The sequence below is a fragment of the Saccopteryx leptura genome, chromosome 1, assembly GCF_036850995.1.
Source record: "Saccopteryx leptura isolate mSacLep1 chromosome 1, mSacLep1_pri_phased_curated, whole genome shotgun sequence".
NCBI classification, from domain to species: Eukaryota; Metazoa; Chordata; class Mammalia; order Chiroptera; family Emballonuridae; genus Saccopteryx; species Saccopteryx leptura.
The window spans coordinates 6696039-6711048 of record NC_089503.1 but is presented as its reverse complement, the minus strand read 5'-3'; the positions used below and the strand labels follow the sequence as shown (position 1 = coordinate 6711048).

Genomic DNA, 15010 nt, shown 5'->3' with positions numbered 1-15010 from the left:
CGGGTGGATCCCGGTCGGGTGCATGCGGGAGTCTGTCTGACTGTCTCTCCCTGTTTCCAGCTTCAGAAAAAGAAAAAAAAAAAAGAAAAGAAAATCAGACAAGATGGTCAATTTAAACCAAACCAAACTGTAGCATATTTTTCTTGAATGTAAATGGTTAATCCAATTAAGACAATCACATATTTTGACTCTTCAAATACTCCACTCTTACTCTGCTTTGCAGTATGTCATAGCTCCCCTGGCTCTAAACAGTGAATGTATTGGCCTCAGCTCATGTTCTTGGATTTGTGATGGAGATTTCATTTATGGGCACGGCCAACCTTTGTTCTGTTGTGACTTTCCATGATGCCCCAGTGCCTACTGGGTAAGAATTTTAATCTTCATACTCAGTGCTTTGTGTTTATCCTACTAAAAGGTGAAAACAAAAATAGGGCCTGACCAGGTGGTGGTGCAGTGGATAGAGCATCGGACTGGGATGCGGAGGACCCAGGTTCAAGACCCCGAGGTCACCAGCTTGAGTGCAGGCTCATCTGGTTTAAGCAAAGCTCACCAGCTTGGACCCAAGGTTGCTGGCTTGAGCAAGGGGTTACTCAGTCTGCTGTAGCCCCACGGTCAAGCTCACATATGAGAAAGCAATCAATGAACAACTAAGGAACCCCAACGAAAAACTAATGATTGATGCTTCTCATCTCTCTGTGTACCTGTCTGTCCCTATCTATTCCTCTCTCTGACTCTCTGTCTCTGTAAAAAAAAAAAAATTAAAAAAAAAAATAGGGGAAGAATGTATTGTGGCCTGACCAGGCGGTGGCGCAGTGGATAGAGTGTTGGACTGGGATGTGGAAGACCCAGGTTCAAGACCCCTAGGTCGCCAGCTTGAGCACGGGGCTCATCTGGTTTGAGCAAAAGCTCACTGGCTTGAGCCCAAGGTCGCTGGTTTGAGCAAGGGGTTACTCAGTCAGCTGAAGGCCCGTGGTCAAGGAATATATGAGAAAGCAATTAATGAATAACTAAGGTGTTGCAATGTGCAACAAAAAACTAATGATTGATGCTTCTCATCTCTCCGTTCCTGTCTGTCTGTCTGTCCCTGTCTATCCCTCTCTCCGACTCTCTCTCTGTCTCTGTAAAAGAAAAAAGAATGTATTATGATCTCTTTATCCTTAATTCAGGGGACAAAAATGGTACTTCTTAACTGGGTAATTTTGCCTTCAGATGACATTTGGCAGTGTCTATAGACATTTTTGATTGTCATGAAAGAAGGAAGGGGTAGAGGCCAGGGGTGCTGCTAAACATCCTACAGCGCATAGGACAGCCCTCCCCCCACCACCCACAACAGTGTCAGTAATGCCGAGATCGAGATCGATAAACCTTGGGTTATAGGTAGGATGAGAGGGGGAATAGGAAGTCAAGAGAATGAAACCATTTCAGGGGCCTGTCCTTCTTTGTCTTGGTTATAGAATAGAGTTAGAGATGGGAGAAGGAGTTTCCTTCTCAATCTGAATATACTCAAATACTGGAAGATAGTCCTTTGTTGTATATTCATATTTTAGCATATATCACATTGTATTACAGTTTACTGGGTTTTTTTGTTTGTTTGTTTGTGGGGTTTTTTTTTTTCAGAGACAGAGAGAGAGTCAGAGAGAGGGATAGATAGTGACAGACAGACAGAAACGGAGAGATGAGAAGCAGTCAATCATCAGTTTCTCATTGCACATTGCGACACCTTAGTTGTTCATTGATTGCTTTCTCATATGTGCCTTGACTGTGGGCCTTCAGCAGACCGAGTAACCCCTTGCTGGAGCCAGCGACCTTGGGTCCAAGCTGGTGAGCTTTTTGCTCAAACCAGAATAACCCACGCTCAAGCTGGCGACCTCGGGGTCTCGAACCTGGATCTTCAGCATCCCAGTCCAACACTCTATCCCAGGGGTCCCCAAACTTTTTACACAGGGGGCCAAGTTCACTGTCCCTCAGACCGTTGGAGGGCCAGACTATAAAAAAAAACTATGAACAAATCCCTATGCATACTGCACATATCTTATTTTAAAGTAAAAAAACAAAACGGGAACAAATATAATACTTAAAATAAAGAACAAGTAAATTTAAATCAACAAACTGACCAGTATTTCAATGGGAACTATGCTCCTCTCACTGACCACCAATGAAAGAGGTGCCTCTTCTGGAAGTGCAGTGGGGGCCAGATAAATGGCCTCAGGGGGCCGCATGCAGCCCGCGGGCCGTAGTTTGGGGACCCCTGCTCTATCCACTGCGCCACCGCCTAGTCAGGCTTTACTGGTTTTTACAAGTGTCTCCCATACTATAAATGATAACTTAAAGGTAGGTATTAAATTTGGATATTTATCTTTTGTATCCCCAGAACTTAGTACAGTGTTTAACTTGTGGTACCACTCAAATCTATCATTGAATGAGTAAGATGCATAAATAACTAATTGTCCTAATACTGTACCTGTAGCTCACACTGATTAAACCCAGAATAAGTGAGGGATCTAGTGGATCTGTCTTGGGTACCTGGCACCTATTTTCAATGTGTAAAAGGGCTAATACGTAGTTGCCTAGCACCCTAGTTTATTTTGGGGAGTGTGAATCAGGTTAATGTTATGCTTGTTTTATGGAAATGACTACGTGTTCATTTAAAAAACCCTAAAATTTGGAAGTTTTCTTTAGCACCTATACATATTTCTCTATGGACCTTTAGGTCTGCCTCTGATACTGCCGCACCAGGAACAGTCAATTACTACTGTCTTCAAAGATACCTCTTACTTTATTGACTGGAAGAAGTACCACTTCTGTATGGTGCCCAATCTGAATCTTACTTTGGATAGAGGTATATCTCCCTCTCGTACAGGAATAAAGAAAACTGGAGACTGGCGGTGAAATGCAAGGAAATACAAAGAGCAGGTGTATGTTTGAGAGTCCACCTGGAATGAGGCAAACTGTCAAGAGGCAAGGCCTGATCAGCGCCTAGCCATTTCCCATTACATGTTGATGCTGGTTCTCCTCTCACTTCATCTTTTGCTCCTTCTATGCTTGGTCCTCCTGCAATAGCATTCATCTTGTAGGGACTTGTTCAGAGAGTTTCTGTTGTACCTTAATCTATCAACGCTGGGGGTTTAGAAAGGTTACTGAGGGAGCAATTATATCAACTGTTGTGGAAGAGAAAAGTTTCCTAATGAGATGAGGAAACCCACATAAAATTACTTAGAAAATATTAAACTACCATATAAATACAAGGCAGGAGTATAAATCTTATGGTAATAAACCTAGAAACCTGGCTGTGATACTTATGTAGAGCCTAAACAATATTAGTTTGGGGTGAATCATGTTGAATGTTGGAAGCTTAAAAACTGGACAGATAAAACTGGGAAATAGGTATATGCAACCCATGAGCTGATGTCTAGGAAGTTGACATTCTTACACATGACTGTATCAGCTAGAGGCCTTTGAAATTTGCAAAGTAGTCTGGTCATTTGGATCCATGAGGAAGATGACCAGTAGGGGAGAGGCATTGTGGGGTTGTGACCAGTGTGAAAAGATGGCAGCCTCCTGGGATGCGCAGTATCTCGGGGAATGACAGAATCTTCATCCAGGAAGTAAGCCTGAGGGAGAGGCTCCTTTAGGCAGTTATTCCGGAGGGAGAACTGCAAGGAAGGAGTCCTTGGACAGGGTCTCTGGAGGTCAGTGGTTTTGTGAAGAAACAATGTTTGGTCTTAACAGGCTGTCATGTCATCAGGATTTTTCTGTTTCTTTTCTTTTTTTTTTCTTTTTTTCTTTTTTACAGAGACAGAGTCAGAGAGAGGGATAGAAAGGAACAGACAGGAACGAAGAGAGATGAGAAGCATCAATCAGTTTTTCGTTGCGACACCTTAGTTGTTCACTGATTGCTTTCTTTTCTTTTTAATTTTTAAATTTTTTTAAAATTTTTAATTTATTTTTTACAGAGACAGAGAATGAGCCGGAGAGAGATAGACAGGAACGGAGAGAGATGAGAAGCATCAATCATTAGTTTTTCATTGCGCGTTGCAACACTTTAGTTGTTCATTGATTGCTTTCTCATATGTGTCTCGACCACAGGTCTTCAGCAGACCCAGTAACCCCTTTGCTGGAGCCAGCAACCTTGTGTTCAAGCTGGTGGGCTTTTCCTCAAACCAGATGAGAGCTCGCACTCAAGCTGGCGACCTCAGGGTCTCGAACCCTGGTCCTCTGCATCCCAGTCCAACGCTCTATCCACTGCGCCACCGCCTGGTTAGGCCATTGATTGCTTTCTTATATGTGCGTTGACTGTGGGCCTTCAGCAGACTGAGTAACTCCTTGCTTGAGCCAGTGACCTTGGGTCCAAGCTGGTGAACTTTGCTCAAACCAGATGAGCCTGCACTTAAGCTGGAGAGCTCAGGGTCTCGAACCTGGGTCCTCCGCATCCCAATCCGACGCTTTATCCACTGCACCACCACCAGGTCAGGCTAGGATTTTTAAATCTATAGGGCTCTCCATATCTTCTTTTCTCTTTCATTTTTATTTTCATGCTTTGTTTGTTTCCTTTCTTTTTGCCAATTCGTGATCCCTGAACTTTCTCAGTTAACTTTGGAAATGAATGTCGAAAATGTTAAAAAAAAAAAGAAAATAGAGAGAGAGAGAAAGAAAATATTCCCTTGTCTCAGTCCCTCCTTACTCTAAAGGACAGACCAGGATCCCATGGAGGTACGTTCCTGTATTGATCAGGGTGGAATTTAGGACTGATTGTATTCTAAAGGATCAGGGTGCTAGAAAGTGACCATAGGCATCAGATTACTTGAGAATACAAATATTATAATAGTGTTGTGATTAAAAGCACTGATTTTGGAGTCAGTCCAAAACAGTTCCACCACTTACTCTCTGATATTGGGTCATGTATTAAACTGGCCTGTGCTTCTTATCTATAAAAGGGCATAAGAGGACAAAGACTTGACTTGCAGGGAGGGGGTGGTGAACACACAATATGGAGTGCAGAGATGTGTTGTAGAGTTGGGCACCTGAAACCTGTATAACTGTGTCAACCAGTGTCACCCCAATAAATTCAGTTTAAAGAAGGACATAAGAATAGGTCCTATACCATAGTGTTCTTGTGAAATCTAAATGTTGAGCTAGTATATGCGAACAATTTATTATGGTTCATGGCATGTAGTAAGCATTCCATACAAGTTAGCTATTACCATTATTCAGGTTTAACTCTGGCCTCTGCCTCTTTCTAGCAATACCTGCCTTAAAAAGTTGTATGAGGAAGTGGTAGAGCGTCGGCCTGGCGTGCAGGAGTCCCGGGTTCGATTCCCGGCCAGGGCACACGGAGAAGCGCCCATCTGCTTCTCCACCCCTCTCCCTCTCCTTCCTCTCTGTCTCTCTCTTCCCCTCCCGCAGCCAAGGCTCCATTGGAGCAGAGTTGGCCCGGGCGCTGAGGATGGCTCCATGGCCTCTGCCTCAGGCGCTAGAATGGCTCTGGTTGTAACAGAGCGACACCCCAGATGGGCAGAGCATCGCCCCCTGGTGGGCATGCCAGGTGGATCCCGGTAGGGCGCGTGCGGGAGTCTGTCTGGCTGCCTTCCTGTTTCCAACTTCAGAAAAATACAAAAAAAAAAAAGTTGTATGAGGAATGCACGAGTTTATTGTATAATGCTTCCCAGTAAATGCTGAGGAGTGCTGCTTGGTTTGCATTTTGCACACCTAGTTTTGATTTTGATGTTCTTCCTGGGAATCACTATTACTTTATTCTATCCTGTGGATAGAGAAACAAATTCAGGAGAAGGGAGTGTTCAAGTTTATATCTATCTCAGGTCTTTCTTTGTTTGAGGTATAGGGTTGTTGTTTTTTTTAAGATTTTATTTATTCATTTTAGAGAGGGACAAGAGAGAGAGAAGGGGGGGAGGAGCAGGAAGCATCAATCCCCATATGTGCCTTGACTGGGCAAAGGCCAGAATTTCAAACCAGTGACCTCAGCATTAACAGGTCAACGCTTTATCCACTGCGCCACCCAGGTCAGGCAAGGTATAGGTTCTTTATTTAGTTAGCATTTTGAGGGCTTTACTTATCTTAGAATACTATGTAATGTCTTGTCCCCTAGATACGGTGCTTCCAGATGTCAGTTATCAGGTGGACTCCAGTGAGGGGGATCAGTCTCAAAATATGGACCCTCAGGGAAAAATGCTGATGCTTGTTCTCTTTGTGGATTTCTACAGCGGATTTCCAGTCCAGCAAATGGAACTCTGGGGTAGGTAAAGGACGGGGCTACCAGCCTGGGGTGCTTAAAATGTTCAAGGACTAAAGAAAAGGAGGCTTTATATACTACACGTGTCTGAGTTAGGTGTATTTCTATAGAATAATAAATTTCAATAAAGAAAAACCTCACTTAAATAAAGTTAAATTATATGTTCTATGGAAAAGATCTATATCTTGAAGCATCACTTAAAAGATATTTCCAGATTTGGTTAACTAGAAATCAGCAGACACTTCTTATAATTTACCCTACAGGGTTTATTACCTTATATGGTGATTTTCAACATTAGCTACACTGTATGCTATATGGGGAGCTTCCAAAAAAATTTGCAAACGTCACACTCAGAGATTCTGATTTCCTTGAACTGAGGTGGGGCTCAGGTATAGAATGTTTCACTTCCCTACTGCTTTTCCAGGGGAATTAAGATGTTACTGGCCTTTCTCAGCCTTGATGCAACTTCTCAGACACAACATGAGGAGCTGTGTGAGTGTATTAGTATGAACAGCTTTATGTGTTGGCCTCATGGACCTCTGAAAAGGGAGAAATTCCTTCTTTAGGCAGACTAGGAGGACCTTGGGCATTTATCTCACAGATGGGTGGTAACCTGTTACCAGAAGGGTTCTCCCTGGTAGAGGTAAATGGGTGATCTCACTGTCTTGTGGTCTGTGAAACACATACATCAGAGTTACCTGCAATATTTGAAAATGTGCAGCTTCCTGGGCCAAGAATTAACTTATTATTTTGCTACAAAGTAAAAATTTAGTATGGCTCAAGAATTTGCATTTTAACAGATGTTAAATTTTATGTTTTTAACAAGATATAGTAAAGTTTGAAAATGACAGAGTATGAGTAAGAGTTGGCTTATATATTTTAATCCAGTAAACCCTGGGGTGTAAGTTGGTTTCTCAGTGCTCTTCTAAACTTTTCTTTGTAATTTTATTTTTTATTCAGTGAGAGGAGGGGAGACAGAGACAGACTCCTGTATGTGCCCAACCAGGATCCACCTGGCAAGCCCACTAGGGGGTGATACCCTGCCCATCTGGGGCATTGCTCCGTAGCTCAGCAACTGAGCTCTTCTTAGCCCTGAGGCAGAGGCCATGGAGCCATCCTTAGCACTGGGGCCAACTTTCTCCAATCCAACCATGGCTGCAGGAGGGGAAGAGAGAAAGAGAGAGAGCAAATGAGGGGGGGAGGTGGAGAAGCAAATGGACGCTTCTGTGTGCCCTGACCAGGAATCGAACCTAGGACATCCATACACCGGGCTGATGCTCTACCACTGAGCCAAGCAGCCAGGGATAGTACCCTTCTAAACTTTGAAGGAAGTTGCAAGAAGTAGAGCTTATAAACTGGGAAAGGTTCATATCATTCTTTTGGTGTTCTTGGTATGTTTCTGTGTTCTCCTTTCTCTGTGGGCCAATGCTTTTGCTTGGGATTCTGTTCTCCAGGCTTTCTAGTGCTATTTGATGTGGCCCTGCTCCCACTGAGTCATGGGAGAAATGAGACAGCCTATAACCCCAGATCAGAAGAGCTCACATTGACTGGTGCCAACTATTTGCTGAACAAACCATTGTCAGCTGTGGGACTCTTCCTGCTGCCTGCCTTTCATGCCATTCCTGTCTTTCCACAACATGTATATATTCTTTAGGAGAGAAACACTGCTTTCCTGGGCCTTGGCTTGCAACTCTTTATTTGAGGAGTTGGTGTTCTTTGGTGTCCCACTGTTCCATTCATTAAGGCCCTGGAATGGGAACCTAGAAGAGACGCAAACTAAAGAGGCTTCCAGCAAGGAGGTCAAAGGTAAAGATGCTTAGGGTTGTTACCTGGGCTGTGCTCACTCACATGGTAGAGGCAGACAAGAGGAGCAGATTAGTGTTCTGGAAATGATTTCAGGGTAGAATCAAGAGACTTGAGTTTAATTTTGGTTCTGTAACCAAATTCCTCAATGAATATTGGGAAACAAGTCACATAAATCACTTGATCCTCTTTTTCATATACAGGGCAGGACAAAAGTAGGTTTACAGTTGAGAGTATACAAAACACAGTTTATTCTGATATTATTAATTGTAGTATTTTCCATATGAATAACTGTAAATCTACTTTTTCTCTACTCTGTATTTGACGTAAGATTGTTATGTCCAAGTGTAAAGGCCTTCTTAAGACTTAAAATCTAGCCCTGGCCGGTTGGCTCAGCGGTAGAGCGTCGGCCTAGCGTGCGGAGGACCCGGGTTCAATTCCCGGCCAGGGCACACAGGAGAAGCGCCCATTTGCTTCTCCCCCCCTCCGACGCGCTTTCCTCTCTCTCTCTTCCCCTCCCGCAGCCAAGGCTCCATTGGAGCAGAGATGGCCCAGGCGCTGGGGATGGCTCTGTGGCCTCTGCCTCAGGCGCTAGAGTGGCTCTGGTCGCAACATGGCGACACCCAGGATGGGCAGAGCATCGCCCCCTGGTGGGCAGAGCGTTGCCCCTGGTGGGCGTGCCGGGTGGATCCCGGTCGGGCACATGCGGGAGTCTGTCTGACTGTCTCTCCCTGTTTCCAGCTTCAGAAAAATGAAAGAAAAAAAAAAAAAAAAGACTTAAAATCTGCAATATTTTTTGTTTTTTTTTTTTTTTTTTTTTTTTTTTTTTGAGAGAGAGAGAGAGAGGGATAGATAGGAAGGGAGAGAGATGAGAAGCATCAACTCATAGTTGCAGCACCTCAGTTATTCATTGACTGCTTTCTCATATGTGCCTTGACGGAGCAGGGTTGCTACAGTTGAACCAGTGGCCCCTTGCTCAAGCCAGCGACCATGAGGTCATGTCTATGATCATGTCTTTGATCCTACACTCAAGCCAGAGACCCGACCCCGCACTCAAGCTGGTGAGCCCATGCTCAAGCTGGCAACTTTGGGGTTTTGAACCTGGGTCCTCGTCATCCCAGGCCTCTACTCTATCCACTATGTCAGCGCCTGGTCAGGGAGCTTTTTTTTTTTTTTTTTTTTTTTTAAGCTCTGCTAACAGGAACACCATATTCAGTTTTCCTTAGGGTGACATAAAAGCTGATACTATGTTCTGAATCCTATTGAACATACCTTACGAACTCAGATTTCTCAGAAACCAGTGTTACCTATCTTTCTTGTGATAGATTAAACACCTGTTCAGCATGACTCTAAAGGCCTTCAGCATCTCAGGCAGTTGTACTCAGTATTGGGTTAAATGGACATACATTACTGCATTAATAAAAATAGTATCTTTTTAAATTTCCTTACACACTTGGTAGTTTAGGACTAGTCTGTGAAGAAGATGTACTGTGGGCCTGACCTGTGGTGGCGCAGTGGGATAAAGCATCAACCTGGAATGTTGAGGTCGCCGGTTCAAAACCCTGGGCTTGCCCAGTCAAGGCACATATGGGAGTTGATGCTTCCTGCTCCTCCCCCCTTCTCTCTTTCTCTCTCTCCCTCTCCCTCCCTCTCTCTCTCTCTCTCTCTCTCATCTCTAAAATGAATAAATAAATAAAAATAATTTTAAAAAAAGAAAATGTACTGTGAGAGTAGGTAGATATAGATACATGGTATAGATACAATAATTTTATCTTCTTTCCCCCTCTTTTTCATATGCTTGAAAGCTTTCTCTAGAGCTCCTTTTAGGAAACATTGTACAGAACTACAGTCTGCTTCTATGTGCCTTAAAGAAAACCACTTAAGCCCTGGCCGGTTGGCTCAGTGGCGGAGCGTCGGCCTGGCGTGCGGGAGTCCCAGGTTCGATTCCCGGCCAGGGCACACAGGAGAGGCGCCCATCTGCTTCTCCACCCCTCCCCCTCTCCTTCCTCTCTGTCTCTCTCTTCCCCTCTCGCAGCTGGGGCTCCATTGGAGCAAAAGTTTGCCCAGGTACTGAGGATGGCTCTGTGGCCTCTGCCTCAGGCGCTAGAATAGCGGGGCGTCGCCCCCTGGTGGGTGTGCCGGGTGGATCCCGGTTGGGCACATGAGGGAGTCTGACTGCCTCCCCGTTTCCAACTTCAGAAAAATGCAAAAAAAACCCCACTTAATTGGCCTTCTGCCCATCTTGTCATAGTAACTTTTCTTTTTTTTTTTTTTTTTATTTTTTATTTATTTATTTATTTATTTTTCATTTTCTTTTCTGAAGCTGGAAACAGGGAGAGATAGTCAGACAGACTCCCGCATGCGCCCGACCGGGATCCACCCGGCACGCCCACCATGGGGCGACGCTCTGCCCACCAGGGGGCGATGCTCTGCCCACCAGGGGGCGATGCTCTGCCCATCCTGGGCGTCGCCATGTTGCGACCATCCTGGGCGTCACCATATTGCGACCAGAGCCACTCTAGCGCCTGGGGCAGAGGCCACAGAGCCATCCCCAGCGCCCGGGCCATCTTTGCTCCAATGGAGCCTGGCTGCGGGAGGGGAAGAGAGAGACAGAGAGGAAGGTGCGGCGGAGGGGTGGAGAAGCAAATGAGCGCTTCTCCTATGTGCCCTGGCCGGGAATCGAACCCGGGTCCTCCGCACGCTAGGCCGACGCTCTACCGCTGAGCCAACCGGCCAGGGCTCATAGTAACTTTTCTATGATTAACTTGTTTTGCCAAAATGTTAAAGGCATCTGGTGGTACCTGCAGTTTTAGGAACAAACTGGTAGCTTTTTAATTAAAAATGTCTGCTTCGCCTGACCTGTGGTGGCGCAGTGGCTAAAGTGTCGACCTGGAAATGCTGAGGTCGCCGGTTCGAAACCCTGGGCTTGCCTGGTCAAGGCACATATGGGAGTTGATGCTTCCAGCTCCTCCCCCCTGTCTCTCTGTCTCTCTCTCTCCCCCTCTCTCTCCTCTCTAAAAATGAATAAATAAAATAAAATAATAAAATAAAATCAATCAATAAAAAAAAAATAAAAAAAAAAAAAAATGTCTGCTTCAGCCTGACCAGGCGGTGGCGCAGTGGATGGAGCGTCAGACTGGGATGCAGAAAACCTAGGTTCGAGACCCCGAGGTCACCAGCTTGAGTGTGGGCTCATCTGGTTTGAGCAAAAGCTCACCAGCTTGGACCCAAGGTCACTGGCTCCAGCAAGGGGTTACTCGGTCTGCTGAAGGCCCGTGGTCAAGGCACATATGAGAAAGCAATCAATGAACAACTAAGGTGTCGCGAAGAAAAACTAATGATTGATGCTTCTCATCTCTCTCTGTTCCTGTCTGTCTGTCCCTATCTATCCCTCTCTCTGACTATCTCTCTGTCTCTGTAAAAAAATAAAAAAATGTCTGCTTCAAAAGTGTTCTGATTTCTTTTTTTTTTTAATTTTTTTTCTTTTTTTACAGAGACAGGGAGAGTCAGAGAGAGGGATAGACAGGGACAGACAGGAATGGAGAGAGATGAGAAGCATCGATCATCAGTTTTTCGTTGCGACACCTTAGTTGTTCATTGATTGCTTTCTCATATGTGCCTTGACCGAGTAACCCCTTGCTCAAGCCAGCGACCTTGGGTCCAAGCTGGTGAGCTTTGCTCAAACCAGATGAGTCCGTACTCAAGCTGGCGACCTTGGGGTCTTGAACCTGAGTCCTCCGCATCCCAGTCTGACGCTCTATCCACTGTGCCACTGCCTGGTCAGGCGAGTGTTCTGATTTCTTGAGGTTATTCCTAGGCTCAAACTGAAGAAACAGCAATCTAGATGATATCATAGTAATATTTTTTCTTTGAATATGGCAATGTATATTTCAGAACACTTCATATATGTTATCTCAGTTTATCTGCACAAAATACCTGTGAAAACGGGTGATACAAAGCCATTTTCTGTATTGATGAGAAAAGTGAAGTGACGTCACCACTAGTTGGCAGTAGAATTGACCGTAGAATCTATGTCGTCCTGACTCCAGTTCTAGACCCTTTTTAAGCAGAGCACATATTACCTTTCCTTCCAGTAAAAGCATCCTGATGCCTTGTGGTAGAAAATGTTCCTCTGCCTAGCTTTTTTTTGTTTTGTTTTGTTTTTAAGTGAGAGAAGGGGAGATAGACTCCCGTAAGTGTTCTGACCAGGATCCACCCAGCAACCCCATCTGAGGCTGATGCTCAAATCAACTGAGCCATCCACAGTACCTGGGACCTATGCACGAACCAGTTGAGCCACTGGCTACAAGAGGGGAAGAGGGAGAGAAAAAGGGAAAGGGAGGGGAAGAGAATCAGATGGTCGCTCCTCCTGTGTGCCCTGATCGAGAATTGAACCTGGAATGTCCACACACTGGGCTGGTGCTCTATCCACTGAGCAAACTGGCCAGGGCCTGCCTTGTATTTTTTTTTTTTTTTTGTATTTTTCTGAAGTTGGAAACGGGGAGGCATTCAGACAGATTCCTGCATGTGCCTTACCGGGATCCACCCGCATGCACACCAGGGGGCGATGCTCTGCCCATCTGGGGCGTTGCTCTGTCGCGACCAGAACCATTCTAGCGCCATGGAGCCATCCTCAGCACCCGGGCCAACTCTGCTCCAATGGAGCCTTGGCTGCGGAAGGGGAAGAGAGAGACAGAGAGAAAGGAGAGGGGGAGGGGTGGAAAAGCAGATGGGCGCTTCTCCTGTGTGCCCTGGCCAGGAATTGAACCCGGGACTCCTGCACGCCAGGCCGATGCTCTACCACTTGTATTTTTAATGCAACCCTGAGAAAAGTCAGCCAGTACAGGCTGCTTCAACATTGTATCTTTGAACAGACTACCTAGGGGAGAGTAGAAAAATGCTGCAATAGGAAAGGTTAAGTAACAAGCATTTTTGCCCTGTGGAGTGAATTTGTCTTCCTGCGCTGCATCAGGATCATCAGTGCTAGCCTATTGTTTGATGACATATTTTGCACATCAGTCTCACGTTAGCTTCTCTGGATGATGCTGAGCAATGGTGCCCATGGTTACTTTATCATGGGAGATAGTCTCCCATTCAGAAAGACCTTATACCAGCAGTTTTCAGAGTCATATTTGTGAGTTGTAACTTTTTCCTTATCACAGCATATGGGAAAGTATTGACACACTGACAGTAACAGTGTCTCACCACGACAGTGATGCTCAAATAGGAGTGCAGTAGGGTCAGACACTCTGCAGGGGGCGTTGGACTCACCAGTATCATTGTGGTATATATTTATGTTTCTGATATGAATTAAACAGGACCCTGCATTTATTTTTTTGGAAATAATTGCATTCTTCATTTTAGTTTTCCTTCATTTGTAAGTGGGAATTGGATGAGTTTGTAAGTTGCTGGGGGCTGTCTAAAAAAGAGTGATTATTCATGGGTAGGTAGAAGTGAACTAGCACATGAACAGCAGCTTTGAAGTGGTCATGCTCACTTAGCATTACCAACATTCATTTTCCTTCCCTTTAGGAGTCCACACTTTGCTCACAGCTCATCTCAGCACCATCCTCAGGGAGAGCCACAGTGTGGTGCAGGACTCCATCCAGTTGGCTGTGGACCAGGCCTTGGAACAGCATCATCAGGCTTCCAAGGTAATAAGAAATTCACAACTTTCTTTCTTCTACTCTCTCCATGAAAAAGATAGCTGGAATATATGGTAGACAGGGCCTGAGACCCTATCCTTTCTAATGCCTTTTTTGTCCCCTGGGCTGATCTTGTACATTTTGTCTAGCCTAGGAACTCAAGCTTTAACTTAGATGGGTCACTGTAACCTCCTACTAGGTGAATTTGATTAAATAGGGTTAAAATGATAGAGACAACTGACTAGAAATGCACCTCTTCTTTGCCTGTTCTCACACATAATTCTGAAGCTACTTCTTCACTGAATCTTCCATCTTTCCCCATTTCCTAACCCTTACACCACCGCTTTCTCTTTTTAACTTACTTTCTGAATTCCTTCATCCTGTGTACTTTTGGTAACACATTTCTTACTTCATATGGCCCCCTTTTCAGGGAAAAAGCAACCACACTAAGAGACCAAAGATTAAAGCTTCTTGTTTTTAAATAGTAAGTGTATCTATTTTATGGCCCAGTGTCTTATTGCTTGTCTTTTCTGAATGTGTCTGTGTCACTGAGTCATCTCTATGAAAGGAGAAAAAAAATAATATTTTTTTTACTTATTTCAATCCCTAAGTGTCCTTTACATGTTATGATCTCAGCAACTGCTGTTGATGGAGGGGCAAGAATTGTTGAAATCTTGCTCTGATATCTTTGGTCCCTTTGGGCTTATTAGAAACTGGTCTCTGCCTTACTTGTCATGCTGCCTAGGCTCATCAGAAACTGCAGACCTCCCTCTCAGTGGCTGTGAATTCCATCATGAGTATCGTGACTGGCAGCACCAACCGCAGCTTCCGAAAGAGCTGCCTTCAGGCCCTTCAAGTAAGTAGAATGGGATGCTTTAAAGTGCCAGAGTGTTGACGATGTTCTTCCTGTCTTAGTAATATGTACTGTGCTTTTAGGAACATTATTGAATTAGATTTTATTGTGATCCTCTAGTACCAGGCCTGTGGTGTTTTAAGAAATATTTGTTAAATGGATAGTGGTGTGCATACTATTTTATAAATGAGAAAACAAGTTATTTAAAATTTCTACTTCTTGGCCCTGGCCAAGTGGCTTAGTGGATAGAGCATTGTCCAGGAGCACTTTGGTCACGGGTTTGATCCCCAGTCAGGGCACATATGAGAAGCAACCAGTGAATGCACAACTAAATGGAACAACTAAGTAGAACAATGAGTTGATGCTCAATCTCTCTCTCTTTCTCTCTCTCTCCCTCCCCCCTTCCTCCCTCCCTCCCCCCTCCTCCCTTCTTCCCTCTCACTTTCTCCCCCTTATTCTCTC

The 15010-nt window shown here is 44.7% G+C and overlaps 1 protein-coding gene across 1 annotated transcript in view; it reads left to right on the top strand.

Annotated features, from left to right (window-relative positions):
• TOP6BL (TOP6B like initiator of meiotic double strand breaks) overlaps nucleotides 1–15010 on the top strand; it is a 69210-nt gene that overhangs the window by 44239 nt on the left and 9961 nt on the right. Inside the window, exons 9-12 of the mRNA XM_066360000.1 lie at nucleotides 2689–2839; nucleotides 6104–6250; nucleotides 13583–13704; nucleotides 14441–14551. Coding sequence (XP_066216097.1) covers nucleotides 2689–2839; nucleotides 6104–6250; nucleotides 13583–13704; nucleotides 14441–14551 — 531 coding nt within the window. The remainder of the gene's footprint in view (nucleotides 1–2688; nucleotides 2840–6103; nucleotides 6251–13582; nucleotides 13705–14440; nucleotides 14552–15010) is intronic.